The following is an 18,160-nucleotide window of genomic DNA, read 5'->3' on the forward strand; positions in this document are numbered from 1 at the left end:
TTAGGTTCTCGAAGTATCGTTTTAGTACTCTGCTGACCGTGGATTGGACGATTCCCAGCATCTTACCGATGTCCCGATGTGACAACTCCGGATTCTCGAAATGAGTGCGCAGGATTAATTCACGACGCTCTTTTTCGTTCGACGACATTTTTCCAAATTTACGAAAAATTGACAGTGAAGCATGGCCAACGTGATCTATACACTCTTATCTGATTATAAGCGAAAGCTGAAGATATAATTCCTAAAAATTAAATTTCTACAGCGTTTTTTCCGTGATGCAATTTGATGTGACACACCCTTTACAATGATTACAATGATAGATTACGGCAATACTTTGAATAATGTATTATTGCATTTTATTATTCAAATTAGTTTGTATTTCATGCATGTTTTGCATGAACGAATTAAGTTGGACACCCAATATAAAACTATTAACTGAACAATTGTCTAATGATTACAACATACAAAAGGTACTCATTCATCAGTACATTGAAAGCATTGTTTCAAAACTGGATTTTACATTCATCACTGCGATTCTCAAAACGATATTTTCGAACGAATTTATTTTCAGTCCTGTCTATTTTGAAAAAATAAATATGATTCGTTTGTTAGCGCAACTAGTAGCCGATAATGATGGGCGGCAACCTTTTCCAACTTTTGAACAATGAACTATCTGTTTTCTTCTCGGTCCCAGAATATTCGACCATTCGGTAAACAACCAAGGAAATGTATTGTTGCTCACAATTTGTCTTGTTGTCAGAAAAAAATATAAAAAAGACTGTCTCAGCAGTAATTGCTATCAGATTGGAACGATGAACGGCTGGATTCGTTTGGCAATACTAACCGTGCTGCTCTGCGGCATTGTGACTGCTCGAAGAGGACGGTTCCGGGTTCCAATACGGAAAGGGCATAAGCGTGGAGATCGTCATTTTGCCATTCGGCCTCACGATGAAGTTGGTAAGAAAGACAATTTTGAGTTTTTATCATATTTTGAGAGTTCTATATCATTCCAGGTCGTCGTATGCGCCATTATAAACGAAGCGTGAACAAGACATTCCCGTTCGAGCAAGGCATGGGCATCTATTTCCAAGGCGATATTATGCTGAGACCTGAACTGGAAGAGAATGCCATACGTTCAGACAACAATCCGAACGTAAGATGGCCTAATGGTGTTGTTCCATTCAAAATAACTGGAAAGTTCAGTAAGTGTCTAACATCAATAATGGAAACTTTAAAAAATCTAATTAATCTTATTCCTTCAGCTGCTGATGAAATAGCTATCATCAAGAAAGCTTTGAGTAACATTTCTGCTCAAACATGTATCCGTTTCGTTGATTGCCAAAATGGTCAAATATGTTTACCTATCGATAACAGTGCATCTGGTTGTTGGTCGTATGTTGGAAGGAGTGACTATCAACAATATAACAATGTGAATTTGCAGACTCCCGGTTGTATGACAACTGGTACCGTAACCCATGAAATTTTGCATGCTCTTGGACTTTATCACGAGCATATTCGTCCTGATCGTGATGAATATCTCCTAATTGACAGAAGCGCATTGTTACCAGAATACAACACAAGTAAGATTTCTTTTTCTCTTCTACTACGGATATCAGATCATTGATTCATATATCGATTTCCAGCTACTTTCTGGGCTGCCAATTACGAAAAGATGCAATACCCACAGGTTGAATTGTTCGGCCTTTCGTACGACTATGGAAGTGTGATGCATTATTCGAGATATGCAGCAGCAGCCAGCTCCAACAAGCCGGTATTCGTAAATAAAGTACGTACCTGTTGTTTAGCTAAACTTATGGGATGATAATGGTTAACGACGTTTAACATTTTTTCAGAAACCCTGGAACAAAGATTTCGGCAATGAGGTCGGTATGTCAGCAAGTGACATTACAAGGGTCAAGAAGATGTATTGTAACGCTCTGTCTGGATAGACAGCCTTGGATGTTAATCCTATATCCGGCTTTGTAGGTTTTACAGTTCAATTTCCCTATGATAAACTCTCAAATAAAACATATTTCGCAGAATCTTCACTTGTATTACTGTTTAAATTATAGAAAAAAAACACTCCTGGATGACTTCATACTAAAACATCTTTAATTATATTCTAACAAACCATGAACACTACAAATGGCTCTATAGCCTATACAGACAGAGTGGACCATGTGACAATCATTTGTATATTGAATTTAAACAATTTCCGATCGCCGAATTCAAACCAACAAAACTTTTTATTGAAGCTAATAGGTTCCTTGTCGAAATGTACTTGAACCCGTTAGTGTGAGGTGTGCACATTCTGAGTATATTAAAAAGTAAACTTGTTCCACTCCGACTGAACGGATCAGTGAAAAATGCTGGTCTTCAGTGTGAATGATTGCAAAATGTACTATTTCAGAGTGCGATTTAGGCTGTAGCGGTGACAATGAATTCAAATTTGACGATTCTATTGACGAATACTGTCTAAGATGATTGAAAATGGGAAGTTTATGCTTAACATGTTTGCCATGCAATGATATTTATGCCAGCAGTAGATGGCAGAGAGTATTATGCTGAACGCAAACAAATGTTTATGCAGTTCCAAACTCACAATCCTTCTCGCTCTAATTTTCATAGCGGAATGGCACACTTTGACTCACAAATGTTAATTAATTGAAAAATATTTCGAGATTGTTCAATCATAGTGAACCAACTCTTAAAAAATGCTTCATTTAGTTCAGTCAGAGTGGACCATGTATGTATAAAGGGTGTGTCACATCAAATTGCATCACGGAAAAAACGCTATAGAAATTCGCCCAGTAGACCGATCCGATTGAAAATTTTAGACAGTAAAATAAAAACTATTAAACAACTTTTGGCATTTTCTTTTTATTCATACTTCGAGCCCAAGCCCGTATGCTCGCACCTTCCTCTTTACCCCGTCCATAAGGTTCTGTACAACGTCAGGTTGTAGTTTTTTTTGAACAGAAATCCATTTTCTCTTGAAGTCCGCCTCCGATTTGACAACTTTTGGGTTCTTCCGGAGGGCCTGCTTCATAATCGCCCAATATTTCTCTATTGGGCGAAGCTCCGGCACGTTGGGTGGGTTCATTATCTTTGGCACGAAGGTGACCCCGTTGGCTTCGTACCACTCCAACACGTCCTTTGAATAGTGGCACGAAGCGAGATCCGGCCAGAAGATGGTCAGGCCCTCGTGCTGCTTCAATAGTGGTAGTAAGCGCTTTTGTAGGCACTCCTTAAGGTAATCCTGCCCGTTTACCGTGCCGGTCATCACGAAGGGGGCGCTCCGCTTTCCGCAAGAGCAGATCGCTTGCCACACCATGTACTTTTTTGGTAAACTTGGATAGTTTCTGCTTGCGAATCTCCTCCGAAACGCTGAATTTGTCCTCTGCGGAGAAGAACAACAGGCCCGGCAGCTGACGAAAGTCCGCTTTGACGTAGGTTTCGTCGTCCATCACCAAGCAATGCGACTTCGTCAGCATTTCGGTGTACAGCTTCCGGGCTCGCGTCTTCCCCACTATGTTTTGCCTTTCGTCGCGGTTAGGAGCCTCCTTGGTCCGCTGGACGAATGAACTTGACAAATTCAGCTTATTGGCGACATCCCGGACCGAACTTCTCGGATCACGTCTAAACTGCTTAACTACGCGCTTGTGATCTTTTTCACTGACGGAGCATCCATTTTTGCCGTTCTTCACCTTCCGGTCGATGGTTAGGTTCTCGAAGTATCGTTTTAGTACTCTGCTGACCGTGGATTGGACGATTCCCAGCATCTTACCGATGTCCCGATGTGACAACTCCGGATTCTCGAAATGAGTGCGCAGGATTAATTCACGACGCTCTTTTTCGTTCGACGACATTTTTCCAAATTTACGAAAAATTGACAGTGAAGCATGGCCAACGTGATCTATACACTCTTATCTGATTATAAGCGAAAGCTGAAGATATAATTCCTAAAAATTAAATTTCTACAGCGTTTTTTCCGTGATGCAATTTGATGTGACACACCCTTTACAATGATTACAATGATAGATTACGGCAATACTTTGAATAATGTATTATTGCATTTTATTATTCAAATTAGTTTGTATTTCATGCATGTTTTGCATGAACGAATTAAGTTGGACACCCAATATAAAACTATTAACTGAACAATTGTCTAATGATTACAACATACAAAAGGTACTCATTCATCAGTATATTGAAAGCATTGTTTCAAAACTGGATTTTACATTCATCACTGCGATTCTCAAAACGATATTTTCGAACGAATTTATTTTCAGTCCTGTCTATTTTGAAAAAATAAATATGATTCGTTTGTTAGCGCAACTAGTAGCCGATAATGATGGGCGGCAACCTTTTCCAACTTTTGAACAATGAACTATCTGTTTTCTTCTCGGTCCCAGAATATTCGACCATTCGGTAAACAACCAAGGAAATGTATTGTTGCTCACAATTTGTCTTGTTGTCAGAAGAAATATAAAAAAGACTGTCTCAGCAGTAATTGCTATCAGATTGGAACGATGAACGGCTGGATTCGTTTGGCAATACTAACCGTGCTGCTCTGCGGCATTGTGACTGCTCGAAGAGGACGGTTCCGGGTTCCAATACGGAAAGGGCATAAGCGTGGAGATCGTCATTTTGCCATTCGGCCTCACGATGAAGTTGGTAAGAAAGACAATTTTGAGTTTTTATCATATTTTGAGAGTTCTATATCATTCCAGGTCGTCGTATGCGCCATTATAAACGAAGCGTGAACAAGACATTCCCGTTCGAGCAAGGCATGGGCATCTATTTCCAAGGCGATATTATGCTGAGACCTGAACTGGAAGAGAATGCCATACGTTCAGACAACAATCCGAACGTAAGATGGCCTAATGGTGTTGTTCCATTCAAAATAACTGGAAAGTTCAGTAAGTGTCTAACATCAATAATGGAAACTTTAAAAAATCTAATTATTCTTATTCCTTCAGCTGCTGATGAGATAGCTATCATCAAGAAAGCTTTGAGTAACATTTCTGCTCAAACATGTATCCGTTTCGTTGATTGCCAAAATGGTCAAATATGTTTACCTATCGATAACAGTGCATCTGGTTGTTGGTCGTATGTTGGAAGGAGTGACTATCAACAATATAACAATGTGAATTTGCAGACTCCCGGTTGTATGACAACTGGTACCGTAACCCATGAAATTTTGCATGCTCTTGGACTTTATCACGAGCATATTCGTCCTGATCGTGATGAATATCTCCTAATTGACAGAAGCGCATTATTACCAGAATACAACACAAGTAAGATTTCTTTTTCTCTTCTACTACGGATATCAGATCATTGATTCATATATCGATTTCCAGCTACTTTCTGGGCTGCCAATTACGAAAAGATGCAATACCCACAGGTTGAATTGTTCGGCCTTTCGTACGACTATGGAAGTGTGATGCATTATTCGAGATATGCAGCAGCAGCCAGCTCCAACAAGCCGGTATTCGTAAATAAAGTACGTACCTGTTGTTTAGCTAAACTTATGGGATGATAATGGTTAACGACGTTTAACATTTTTTCAGAAACCCTGGAACAAAGATTTCGGCAATGAGGTCGGTATGTCAGCAAGTGACATTACAAGGGTCAAGAAGATGTATTGTAACGCTCTGTCTGGATAGACATCCTTGGATGTTAATCCTATATCCGGCTTTGTAGGTTTTACAGTTCAATTTCCCTATGATAAACTCTCAAATAAAACATATTTCGCAGAATCTTCACTTGTATTACTGTTTAAATTATAGAAAAAAAAACACTCCTGGATGACTTCATACTAAAACATCTTTAATTATATTCTAACAAACCATGAACACTACAAATGGCTCTTTAGCCTGTACAGACAGAGTGGACCATGTGACAATCATTTGTATATTGAATTTACACAATTTCCGATCGCCGAATTCAAACCAACAAAACTTTTTATTGAAGCTAATAGGTTCCTTGTCGAAATGTACTTGAACCCGTTAGTGTGAGGTGTGCACATTCTGAGTATATTAAAAAGTAAACTTGTTCCACTCCGACTGAACGGATCAGTGAAAAATGCTGGTCTTCAGTGTGAATGATCGCAAAATGTACTATTTCAGAGTGCGATTTAGGCTGTAGCGGTGACAATGAATTCAAATTTGACGATTCTATTGACGAATACTGTCTAAGATGATTGAAAATGGGAAGTTTATGCTTAACATGTTTGCCATGCAATGATATTTATGCCAGCAGTAGATGGCAGAGAGTATTATGCTGAACGCAAACAAATGTTTATGCAGTTCCAAACTCACAATCCTTCTCGCTCTAATTTTCATAGCGGAATGGCACACTTTGACTCACAAATGTTAATTGATTGAAAAATATTTCGAGATTATTCAATCATAGTGAACCAACTCTTAAAAAATGCTTCATTTAGTTCAGTCAGAGTGGACCATGTATGTATAAAGGGTGTGTCACATCAAATTGCATCACGGAAAAAACGCTGTAGAAATTTAATTTTTAGGAATTATATCTTCAGCTTTCGCTTATAATCAGATAAGAGTGTATAGATCACGTTGGTCATGCTTCACTGTCAATTTTTCGTAAATTTGGAAAAATGTCGTCGAACGAAAAAGAGCGTCGTGAATTAATCCTGTGCACTCATTTCGAGAATCCGGAGTTGTCACATCGGGACATCGGTAAGATGCTGGGAATCGTCCAATCCACGGTCAGCAGAGTACTAAAACGATACTTCGAGAACCTAACCATCGACCGGAAGGTGAAGAACGGCAAAAATGGATGCTCCGTCAGTGAAAAAGATCACAAGCGTGTAGTTAAGCAGTTTAGAGTGCGATTTAGGCTGTAGCGGTGACAATGAATTCAAATTTGACGATTCTATTGACGAATACTGTCTAAGATGATTGAAAATGGTAAGTTTATGCTTAACATGTTTGCCATGCAATGATATTTATGCCAGCAGTAGATGGCAGAGAGTATTATGCTGAACGCAAACAAATGTATATGCAGTTCCAAACTCACAATCCTTCTCGCTCTAATTTTCATAGCGGAATGGCACACTTTGACTCACAAATGTTAATTGATTGAAAAATATTTCGAGATTGTTCAATCATAATGAACCAACTCTTAAAAAATGCTTCATTTAGTTCAGTCAGAGTGGACCATGTATGTATAAAGGGTGTGTCACATCAAATTGCATCACGGAAAAAACGCTGTAGAAATTTAATTTTTAGGAATTATATCTTCAGCTTTCGCTTATAATCAGATAAGAGTGTATAGATCACGTTGGTCATGCTTCACTGTCAATTTTTCGTAAATTTGAAAAATGTCGTCGAACGAAAAAGAGCGTCGTGAATTAATCCTGTGCACTCATTTCGAGAATCCGGAGTTGTCACATCGGGACATCGGTAAGATGCTGGGAATCGTCCAATCCACGGTCAGCAGAGTACTAAAACGATACTTCGAGAACCTAACCATCGACCGGAAGGTGAAGAACGGCAAAAATGGATGCTCCGTCAGTGAAAAAGATCACAAGCGTGTAGTTAAGCAGTTTAGACGCGATCCGAGAAGTTCGGTCCGGGATGTCGCCAATAAGCTGAATTTGTCAAGTCCATTCGTCCAGCGGACCAAGCAGCGGGAGGGCCTGCGTACATACAAGGTTCAGAAGGCTCCTAACCGCGACGAAAGGCAAAACATGGTGGGGAAGACGCGAGCCCGGAAGCTGTACACCGAAAAGCCGACGAAGCCGCATTGCCTGGTAATGGACGACCAAACCTACGTCAAAGCGGACTTTCGTCAGCTGCCGGGCCTTTTTTTTATTCTTTATTATAGAGACTTTCAGCCGTAGGCTGGTTCATCTCTTTTGATGTGACAATACGAAGGAAGGTCCTGATGGGGCCATCCCAAGCGCCAGGGACACCGTATCCCGGATCCCTTAGCATGTTGTTTATTTTACCCCCTTTTTGTTGTCCTTGTCCGTGCCTGGTCCATTGTTGCCGGTTCCGCTTTCGTTTCCTTCTAATTATCTCGCTTCGTCGTATATCTCCTTCTATCCTAACCTTCGCTTGGTCCTCGATTATGTCTGCTTATACATATTTATGTCTTTTAAGTAGACTATCACTGCTGAAATTGTGGATGCGTCGTTCCCTAAGGCTTCCCTGATGCTTTCAGGGATCCCGTACAGTGCTCTTGGGCCCTCAAACTGGGGGCATTGGCATATGACGTGTTCCACTGACTGGTGGACATGACATAGCTCGCACTGGATTCGGAAGTCGCCCCTATTTTTGCCCATGTTGTAGGCGAATCCCGCATGTCCAGTCCTTAGTCTGGAGATTACTTTCTGATCACGGTGCCCCAACGTATCTTCCAATTTGGAGGTATCCACATAAATGATGTGTCCGGACGTGCGTCACTAATTGTTTTTTGTATCCACGGGCGAGTCGGTCTTTCCGAATCCAGCGTTATTACCACGCTGGCCGAGTCAGATAGCACCAGTATTGGGCGGTCCGACGGGTAGGTCGCGGCGATGAATGCTGCTGCTGCCTCTGCTGAAAATACATTGCACATGTCTGGGAGGCGGTAATTAATAGTGAGGTCTGGTCCCGTCACTCCTATTCCAACTCTCCCTAGCGCTTTAGAGCCGTCCGAGTAACGAATGGTGTGGTTTGCGTATCGAGTGTTTGACAGTTCTGTAACAATATTTCGGGCAACCACAGGATTAGAACCTACTTTAAATTTATCCTTAATTGTCGTATCTATTTTCAGTCGTTTCTGATCCCAGCCCCTGGTTCCATTCCAATGTATTCCTGACACCAGTGGCAGCTCTTGGCCAGCCGTTTCGTGAAGGAGGCGGTTAGCCTCGACGAGGAGGAAACCCTCCCCGTTCGGCCCATCTGTTTTGTTTGTGAAACCAATTGCTCGGTAGCATGCTACTTTTTTCAAGAAGAAGCGGAATGGAAGTTTGCCGCTCTCGACAGACGCTGCGTCCGCTGGGGTGGACGGAAGAAGACCGGAGGTGATTCGGATGGCGCGATGGTATGTGGGAGCGAATTTATCCAGCAAGGTTTGAAACCCTAATATCGTAAGCTCCAGGCCGTAAGTGAGACGGGAGTTTACTATGGCGCCGCAAATATTCAGCCTTGTGTCTCGGTTGGTGTTTGCGTGCCGGCCAGCAAGACATCTGAGCAGGTTTATACGGCTGCGGCAATCATTTTTAACGTTGTCACAGTGCTGGCCGAAAGATAGTTTCCGATCGATGGTTACCCCGAGGATCCTTATCGTTTTTTTTCTGGGGATGTTAAAACCATTGATTCGAATCGGGGTGTCGATGATCTTGTGATTGGAATTACATATATGGGTATATTCGCTCTTGGAGGGAGACAGTTGGAAACCTGCTAAAGAAGCCCACGAGACGGCTTGAACGAGTTTTCGCCTAATAAGTTTAACGGAGGCGCCCATCACCATTAGAACAACATCATCCGCATAAACGAAGATTCGAATGCCTCTTGGTAGGTTCTCGAAGATACCATTCATCTTCACAAGAAAGACTGTCACGGCTAGCACGGAGCCTTGAGGAACCCCAGTTTCTTCTGTAAAAATCTTCGATTTTTGGTTTCCGATGATGACTTGAAAAGAACGGAGGCGCAGGAAGTCCTTCCCGAAGTGTAACGTGTTTCCAGCGATCCCCCAGCGGTTCAGCTGTTGCAAGACAGTTGGCATCCAGGCTCCATTATACGCTTTGGCAATGTCCAGTGCAGCTAGTTCGGTGTGAAGGTTTTCTGTCCTTTGCCTCCTCCAGGGCGTGACTCAGAGTGCCTAGGCATGTGTTGGTCCCGCAACCTGGACGAAACGCGTGTTGCCGAAAGTCTAGCAATCGGTTGTAGGATAGATGCTTGGTCAGTCGGCGGTTAACCATCCTCTCCATGATCTTAGAGGCACAACAGGTAAGTGATATGGGGCGGTAGTCGTCGGGAGAGCGTCCGGTTTTGCCTGGTTTTTTAATCGGAACAACCAGACTATGAGACCATTCTGGAGGGAATTCGCGTTTGGTCCATATCCGGTTGTAGATTTCCAACAATTTCGCCTTACCTGCTAAGGTGAGTTTGTCTAAGAGCGGGTAACAAACCTCGTCAGGTCCAGCTGATTTACCCTTGGCAATGGCTAGTGCCAGGGTGAGTTCACGGAGGTGGAATGGCTGATTTAGATGCGGATAAGGATCATGATCTGGGATTTCTAAATTAGATATCGAAGTTGTCGTGACTGTGTTTCTTCTTACGAAGTCCTCGGAATAGCCATTCAATGCCGACAGCGAATGAAAATAATCCCCAAGGGCATTTGCAACTGTGGGGGGATCGGTGATGTTTCCGTTCGCCATGGATAGAGTAATTCCTTGGCATTTCCTCTTCCCTGAGAGGGCATTGACCCGCTACCAAAGCTCGGCCGAGGCTAGACACACCGTCGATAAACTTCTCCCAGCTGTTTGATTTTGCGTTGCGGATTATCTTCCTACACTCGTTTCGAACTTGGCGGTAGGATTCAACTGTTGTTTCTTTATGCGGGTGCCCAATGGGAAGTCGCTTGTTTGCCCGTAGAGCCTTCCTCCTCGCTTTTACTGCAGCTTCCACTTCAGGGGACCACCATGGGACTGCTCTCCTGCCGGGGACAGAGCTACTCCTCGGTATTGATGTGGATGCTGCTTCGAATAACCCTTTTGAGAATTGCCCCATATTTATTGGTCCGGGGTTTCTACCATGGTACAGAAATTCGTCAACGTTGGATTGATAGGCTGCCCAGTCTGCTTGATCGTACCGCCACCGTGGTCGCCTAGTGAGGTTTGTCGTCGGTCCGGATGATGATGGGGTAGTGGTCGCTCCCCATTGGTTCGGTATGCGTTCGCCACAGTAATCGGGGTAGTAGATTAGGACTTGTAAAGCTCAAATCTATCGTTGCTTCAGTACTACCACGCACGAAAGTTGGAGATTCGTCGTTCAACGCTACCAGGTCCGCTTCTTCCATGACCTCTGCGATGTCGATCCCGCGCCGATTGTGACTGTTGCTACCCCATGTTTGATGGTGTCCGTTGAAGTCCCCTAAAACGAGGGTTGGGCCGGTTATGTTCCGCAGGATGTGGATTAGTTTGTTTCGTAGATTTGGGATTTTCTGATTCGGCAAGTATATCGAGATGATTGTCACGGGAAACGAGTAGTCAATTTTCACAGCAATCGCTGAAAGCTCTGTGTCGAGATCCAATTCAGAGAAGTGAAAAGGTTGCCGGATTCCCATTGCAACAGAATGGTAGAAGTTTTGTTGCTCGTTTAGTACCCAGCTGTATCGACCACCCAAGAACTTGTTCAATTTCGAGATGTCAGCTTTATGGACTTCCTGTACGGATAGCACAGTTAGTGCGAACTCTTGTTCTAGTAGTTCGACGTCGCAGAGGTTGTTGAAGTACCCGTTTACGTTCCACTGGACGGCTAGCGTTGTGCCCGTGGGATAGTTTCTTTTGGAAACCGGCACTGTGTTGAGTGATGGTCCGGGTGTGGAGCTTGGAAGATAGTGTGTGTGGTTATTGAAGTCGTCGATGAATGGTGAGGTGTTTGAACTTTTTGAGCGAGGAGCGGACCCCGACAGAGCTCCACCGACAGAAGGTATTCGAGAGGGACCCGCTGCCGACAGAGGGGAGGGAGCCGCGGAAAAAAGTGTTGAGGATTCAGAGTCTGGTGTTGAGTGATTGCCGGTCTTGGCGTTCCGTGATTGATGTTTGTTTATTTCTATTGTCATTTGAGGTGGCTTAGTACTTCGCCCCGCGATTCTTGCTGATCGTCGGGTGGGTTTTTTTTCTTTCGAGGATTCGAGGAGAGCCGCTGAGCGCTGGGGGATGATCCCTAGTTCCGGTTCGCCTATGACTTCCGCACTAGGGGGGCCCCAGCTGTCCAGGGCTGTGTCTTTCATGTGTCTCTTTTTGTCCTGCGAGGTATACGGGTAAGGTACCCGCTTTTCCGTCTCGCTTTCATAGATTCTTCCCTCGCTGTCCTACGAGGAATACGGGAATGAAACCCGCTTGTCCATCTCGCTTTCATATGTATTTCCCTCGTTGTCCTGCGAGGAATACGGGGATGAAACCCGCTTGTCCGTCTCGCTTTCACATGTATTTCCCTCGCTGTCCTGCAAGGAATACGGGGGTGGAACCCGCTTGTCCGTCTCGCTTCTAATGGTTCGCCATACTGGGTTAGGTGAACGATCGCTCTGTTTTATTGAACGAGTTGCGGACCCCGACAGAGCTTCACCGACGGTAGTAATCCAAAAGGACCCCGCTGTCGGCAGAGATGAGGGAGCCGCGGGAAAAGTAGGGGATACTCGTGAAGGTCCAGCAACTGGTATTATGTAATTTTCGATCTTTGCCATCCATTGGTCGTATTCATTGGCATCAACTGTTGCGTTTGGTGGGATGGTATTCCGCCCCGCGATTCTCGCAGATCGTCGAAGAGATCTTATTTTACAGAAATCAGGGAAGCACGCCGGGCGTCGGAGGGTGTTCCCCAGTTCCGGTTGACCTGTAACTTCCGCACTGGGGGGGGCTTCGACTGCCCAGGACAACGTCTGTCCGTTTTTGTCCCACGCTGTCCTGCAAGGGATACGGGGTTAAGACCCGCTTGTCCGTCTCGCTTGTTTTCGGTGGATGTCGGGGGTTTTCTGCCACTTCCGGTTCTCCAAAGACATCCGCACTAGCAGGGTCGCGGCTATCCAATGTGGTATTATCGGTGATGGAATGGTTGTTTATTTCGTCGTTTAGGTTGTTTACATTGTCCTCTCTGTCTTGTCGAGGATTTTTGTTCACTTTATTATGTTTAGATACCATTGAGGTTTGCTCAGTGATGGTCAAGTGTGTTCTGATGTACTAGAGAGGACAATAGTGCGTTCAACTTACAGAAGTACATTTATCTCTTCCAGAGTTTCGTCGTCCTCTGGTTCATCGGAGGAGACGTGAAAGTCCATACTGAGATCTCTGACCGATTGGGTGTTGTCTACTTCTTCGTCGGAAATTTGGATCGCTTGATTAGTGGTAGGCGATGTACATTTCTTGTACTTTTTGGGTGCGGGTTTGTTGAACGGTGAGTTACTTTGTTTGGTACTAGTATTGCAAGAAGCGAGCTCTGGAGGTCTTTCCTCATTGGATTTTTCTTCGGTCCGACGTCCTTCCTTGCTACGCTTCTGCGAGTTTGATCGTTGGGATGATCTGGACCGTGATCTTCGGCTGGTTGCCGTCTCCTTGTTGGGTTCTTTCAGCGTCGTTGTGCGGGGGGTACTTGGGTTTCTGGGGGTAGTTGCGATCTTAGTGTTTGGTTCGTGTGTGTTGGTGGCGATTAAGGCAGCTTCTAACTCGGCAATTCGCGCATCCTTCTCGGCGAGTTGTTTGAATTTCGTTTTTATTGCAGTTATGAGGGCATCGATCTTTTTGTCACGTTTCGTTGCTTCTTGTTGAAGGAGTTTGATTTCTTGGTCTTTCTTCTCAGTTTCGGCCAGCAATCGTTCAAATTTGGTGTTGATTTGAGCGAAGCGGGCGTCGTTGCTTTCAGTGACTATGGTAGCAGCCGTTTTGGTACGGTTGAACGAGTCGTATATTCTTCTGGCAGCCGGGTAGTTGATGCCCTGGTCTACCATGAGGTGCTGGATTTCAACTTCTTTAGTGTATACGGGACATTTCTTGCTACTTACTGCGTGTGAATCACTTGTGCAGTGTTTGCAGTATGGATTAGCTATACATGGTGTCTCTGGAGCATTTATGTGGTTACCGCAACATATGCCACATACCGGGGTTCCGATACTGCAGCGCTTCCGCGAGTGGCCGTATTCATAGCAATTGTAGCACAGCATTGGTGTTGGGTAGTATGGCCGGGTTCGTACTCTGATCCAACCAAAATTTAATGCTTTGTGGTACCACGGTCCCATTAATAGTGAGAATCAGAGTGGGCGTGGGGACTTTATTGCTACCTTCTTTTCTGGTGATTCTTCGTACATCTTTAATTTTTTGGTCTTTCAGCTCTTTTATTATTTCTTCTGTCTCATATTGAGTGGTTTCCGGGCAGTAGACGACACATCTACACTGGTTCAGAGTTGGGTGATAATCGATTTTTATTTCCGTTCCGTCTTGCAGTTTGGTCATTGTTTTTAAGGCGTCGATTTGTTCTTGGTTCCTCATTTTAATTATATAGGAGGTTCCTTTATTTTCGGGTCTTGCGTCAGGAATTTTTGTGCCCAAGAATGCTTCCACTGACTTGCGTATTTCGAAAGGCTTTTTAGGTAGTGCTTTCGATACACCTTCCAATCGTAGTATTTTCAACTCACCGTAATCACCGTTTGGGTCGCCCCACAAGGGAAAGCTTCGTCTCGTATAAGTACCATCTTTTTTATTTGCTGGTCCGGGGTCCCCGGGATCCCCAGGATCCTTATAGGGGTTGAGGGGGGGGGGGGAACCCCCCGTTGCCATGACGGGAGGTCACCTTCGTGCCAAAGGAAATGAACCCGCCCAACGCGCCGGAGCTTCGCCCAATAGAGAAATATTGGGCGATTATGAAGCAGGCCCTCCGGAAGAACCCAAAAGTTGTCAAATCGGAGGCGGACTTCTAGAGAAAATGGATTTCTGTTCAAAAAAAAACTACAACCTGACGTTGTACAGAACCTTATGGACGGGGTAAAGAGGAAGGTGCGAGCATACGGGCTTGGGCTGGAAGTATGAATAAAAAGAAAATGCCAAAAGTTGTTTAATAGTTTTTATTTTACTGTCTAAAATTTTCAAAAGGATCGGTCTACTGGGCGAAATTCTACAGCGTTTTTTCCGTGATGCAATTTGATGTGACACACCCTTTAGGCCGCCAAATAACTACCTTTTTTGGGACGATACTTAATGTTTTTTAACAACTATCATGCGTCAAAGTATTGCCAGAGAGTAATCAACATTTCTGAGAACAATATTGAATGATAAAATTAAATGCTTTGAAAATCGCAGGGCATTACACTTTATGTTCGTTTTTCTCGAAATCATAAAAATGTCACATAGTCTGGTATGACTTAACACCGACCAATTCGTAGATGCTCTCCGTGATTGACCTGAACCAACCATATTGCACAAAGAACACACAGAATGACGCTTGGGACTAGGTCAATGATTAATTACATATAATTATTATTGTTAAGTCCTATTCGAATATTGGAAACAGAGCTATTGATTTTTGGATGAGTTGTAAAATTTTTAAGCATTTATGAAGGCTCGATGCAATTTATAAGGCTTGAAACATTTAGAATCCGGATTCACAAAACAGTTGTATCTCCAGATTGGTTGAAGCTACAAAAAATATTTTTTTATATCCTAATGCAGATAATTTCTTTTTGTATTCAGAAAAATATTGAAATTATTCCGTTACAATTTTAACGAATTTCCGTATTTTCATGTTTCTTCCATCCATATTTTCCATCAAAGTTTGGACTCTCTGTTGGTCAGTCTCAGCGCCCAATTCATTCCACGATGTTTTCATGTCTGTAGCATCCCGAGTCACTTTGACTTCACCCTTATTTAATTTCCGCCTGACAATTGCCCAATATTTTTCGATTGGGCGTAAGTGGAGGTATTGGAATTGGACGGATTGAGGTCTTTTCCAATGCAAACGAACCCATTGTCACGGTACCACTGAAAACCTTTTAACTGTAGTGGCAGCTTACCAATGCTTGCCAAAACCTCATCGGACCTTTGTGAGCCGTAAGGGAGTATTCTAATCTAGAAATTTGAAAAAAATCAACAATTTTCTTCTTCATATTTCTGAAGTTTAGGCATTCAAGAAAGGACTTTTCGAAATTCCCATTATTTACCGAATTATTTTTTTTTCTGATGCGGTATCTAATCTAGTGCGACCTAGACCCAAAACTTCAAACGCGTTTTTCTCGGAACTAGTTTTTCCAAACTGGCATACACAATATCACAAGTTCTACTGAACCGGTTTATGTTGAATTCATATGAATACAATTTGTATGCATCTCTCTATCGCATTAACCAATAAAAAATCTTTTTTTTTTAATTTTACTATTTTCAAAGTAAATATATAATAAATATATAATCTTTATATATAAAAGAAGGATTTTCCCACGTACGTGTAAAATATCATCACGGGAGAACGGCTGATCAGATCTGCGCTATCCGTATATTTTGCGAGTTTATCTTTACCCAAATTACAATGATTACAATGATAGATTACGGCAATACTTTGAATAATGTATTATTGCATTTTATTATTCAAATTAGTTTGTATTTCATGCATGTTTTGCATGAACGAATTAAGTTGGACACCCAATATAAAACTATTAACTGAACAATTGTCTAATGATTACAACATACAAAAGGTACTCATTCATCAGTACATTGAAAGCATTGTTTCAAAACTGGATTTTACATTCATCACTGCGATTCTCAAAACGATGTTTTCGAACGAATTTATTTTCAGCCCTATCTATTTTGAAAAAATAAACATGATTCGTTTGTTAGCGCAACTAGTAGCCGATAATGATGGGCGGCAACCTTTTCCAACATTTGAACAATGAACTATCTGTTTTCTTCTCGGTCCCAGAATATTCGACCATTCGGTAAACAACCAAGGAAATGTATTGTTGCTCACAATTTGTCTTGTTGTCAGAAGAAATATAAAAAAGACTGTCTCAGCAGTAATTGCTATCAGATTGGAACGATGAACGGCTGGATTCGTTTGGCAATACTAACCGTGCTGCTCTGCGGCATTGTGACTGCTCGAAGAGGACGGTTCCGGGTTCCAATACGGAAAGGGCATAAGCGTGGAGATCGTCATTTTGCCATTCGGCCTCACGATGAAGTTGGTAAGAAAGACAATTTTGAGTTTTTATCATATTTTGAGAGTTCTATATCATTCCAGGTCGTCGTATGCGCCATTATAAACGAAGCGTGAACAAGACATTCCCGTTCGAGCAAGGCATGGGCATCTATTTCCAAGGTGATATTATGCTGAGACCTGAACTGGAAGAGAATGCCATACGTTCAGACAACAATCCGAACGTAAGATGGCCTAATGGTGTTGTTCCATTCAAAATAACTGGAAAGTTCAGTAAGTGTCTAACATCAATAATGGAAACTTTAAAAAATCTAATTATTCTTATTCCTTTAGCTGCTAATGAGATAGCTATCATCAAGAAAGCTTTGAGTAACATTTCTGCTCAAACATGTATCCGTTTCGTTGATTGCCAAAATGGTCAAATATGTTTACCTATCGATAACAGTGCATCTGGTTGTTGGTCGTATGTTGGAAGGAGTGACTATCAACAATATAACAATGTGAATTTGCAGACTCCCGGTTGTATGACAACTGGTACCGTAACCCATGAAATTTTGCATGCTCTTGGACTTTATCACGAGCATATTCGTCCTGATCGTGATGAATATCTCCTAATTGACAGAAGCGCATTGTTACCAGAATACAACACAAGTAAGATTTCTTTTTCTCTTCTACTACGGATATCAGATCATTGATACATATATCGATTTCCAGCTACTTTCTGGGCTGCCAATTACGAAAAGATGCAATACCCACAGGTTGAATTGTTCGGCCTTTCGTACGACTATGGAAGTGTGATGCATTATTCGAGATATGCAGCAGCAGCCAGCTCCAACAAGCCGGTATTCGTAAATAAAGTACGTACCTGTTGTTTAGCTAAACTTATGGGATGATAATGGTTAACGACGTTTAACATTTTTTCAGAAACCCTGGAACAAAGATTTCGGCAATGAGGTCGGTATGTCAGCAAGTGACATTACAAGGGTCAAGAAGATGTATTGTAACGCTCTATCTGGATAGACGGCCTTGGATGTTGATCCTATATCCGGCTTTGTAGGTTTTACAGTCCAATTTCCCTATGATAAACTCTCAAATAAAACATATTTCGCAGAATCTTCACTTGTATTACTGTTTAAATTATAGAAAAAAAACACTCCTGGATGACTTCATACTTAAACATCTTTAATTATATTCTAACAAACCAAGAACACTACAAATGGCTCCATAGCATGTGTCTGGATCGACCCGATCCACCAACGATAGCTCAGGGAATTTATCACAAA

The 18,160-nt window shown here is 42.6% G+C and overlaps 3 protein-coding genes across 3 annotated transcripts; all 3 read left to right on the plus strand.

The window, feature by feature from the left end:
- Window positions 1-812: 812 nt before the first annotated feature.
- On the plus strand, window positions 813-2,042 carry LOC129779575 (astacin-like). Its single transcript, XM_055787134.1, has 5 exons — window positions 813-957; window positions 1,014-1,202; window positions 1,263-1,580; window positions 1,644-1,786; window positions 1,854-2,042. The coding sequence occupies exons 1-5, from the start codon at window positions 813-815 to the stop codon at window positions 1,947-1,949; spliced, it is 891 nt and encodes a 296-aa protein (XP_055643109.1). The 3' UTR covers window positions 1,950-2,042.
- A 2,490-nt stretch (window positions 2,043-4,532) lies between these two features.
- Window positions 4,533-5,763, plus strand: LOC129779872 (astacin-like). The gene is made up of 5 exons (XM_055787615.1): window positions 4,533-4,677; window positions 4,734-4,922; window positions 4,983-5,300; window positions 5,364-5,506; window positions 5,574-5,763. The coding sequence occupies exons 1-5, from the start codon at window positions 4,533-4,535 to the stop codon at window positions 5,667-5,669; spliced, it is 891 nt and encodes a 296-aa protein (XP_055643590.1). The 3' UTR covers window positions 5,670-5,763.
- Window positions 5,764-16,760: 10,997 nt separating this feature from the next.
- Window positions 16,761-17,990, plus strand: LOC129779391 (astacin-like). Its single transcript, XM_055786830.1, has 5 exons — window positions 16,761-16,905; window positions 16,962-17,150; window positions 17,211-17,528; window positions 17,592-17,734; window positions 17,802-17,990. The coding sequence occupies exons 1-5, from the start codon at window positions 16,761-16,763 to the stop codon at window positions 17,895-17,897; spliced, it is 891 nt and encodes a 296-aa protein (XP_055642805.1). The 3' UTR covers window positions 17,898-17,990.
- The last annotated feature ends 170 nt before the right edge of the window (window positions 17,991-18,160 follow it).

Source organism: Toxorhynchites rutilus, chromosome 3 (genome assembly GCF_029784135.1).
Source record: "Toxorhynchites rutilus septentrionalis strain SRP chromosome 3, ASM2978413v1, whole genome shotgun sequence".
NCBI lineage: Eukaryota > Metazoa > Arthropoda > Insecta > Diptera > Culicidae > Toxorhynchites > Toxorhynchites rutilus.

What these genes read in the sequence shown, in the direction of transcription:
- LOC129779575 (XM_055787134.1), top strand. Translation starts at nt 813, where the DNA reads ATGAACGGCTGGATTCGTTTGGCAATACTAACCGTGCTGCTCTGCGGC. An exon ending in CAAAATAACTGGAAAGTTCA is followed by an intron (nt 1,203 to 1,262) that starts GTAAGTGTCTAA and finishes TTATTCCTTCAG; the next exon opens with CTGCTGATGAAATAGCTATC. An exon ending in GTTACCAGAATACAACACAA is followed by an intron (nt 1,581 to 1,643) that starts GTAAGATTTCTT and finishes ATCGATTTCCAG; the next exon opens with CTACTTTCTGGGCTGCCAAT.
- LOC129779872 (XM_055787615.1), top strand. Translation starts at nt 4,533, where the DNA reads ATGAACGGCTGGATTCGTTTGGCAATACTAACCGTGCTGCTCTGCGGC. An exon ending in ATTACCAGAATACAACACAA is followed by an intron (nt 5,301 to 5,363) that starts GTAAGATTTCTT and finishes ATCGATTTCCAG; the next exon opens with CTACTTTCTGGGCTGCCAAT. An exon ending in AGCCGGTATTCGTAAATAAA is followed by an intron (nt 5,507 to 5,573) that starts GTACGTACCTGT and finishes ACATTTTTTCAG; the next exon opens with AAACCCTGGAACAAAGATTT.
- LOC129779391 (XM_055786830.1), top strand. Translation starts at nt 16,761, where the DNA reads ATGAACGGCTGGATTCGTTTGGCAATACTAACCGTGCTGCTCTGCGGC. An exon ending in CAAAATAACTGGAAAGTTCA is followed by an intron (nt 17,151 to 17,210) that starts GTAAGTGTCTAA and finishes TTATTCCTTTAG; the next exon opens with CTGCTAATGAGATAGCTATC. An exon ending in AGCCGGTATTCGTAAATAAA is followed by an intron (nt 17,735 to 17,801) that starts GTACGTACCTGT and finishes ACATTTTTTCAG; the next exon opens with AAACCCTGGAACAAAGATTT.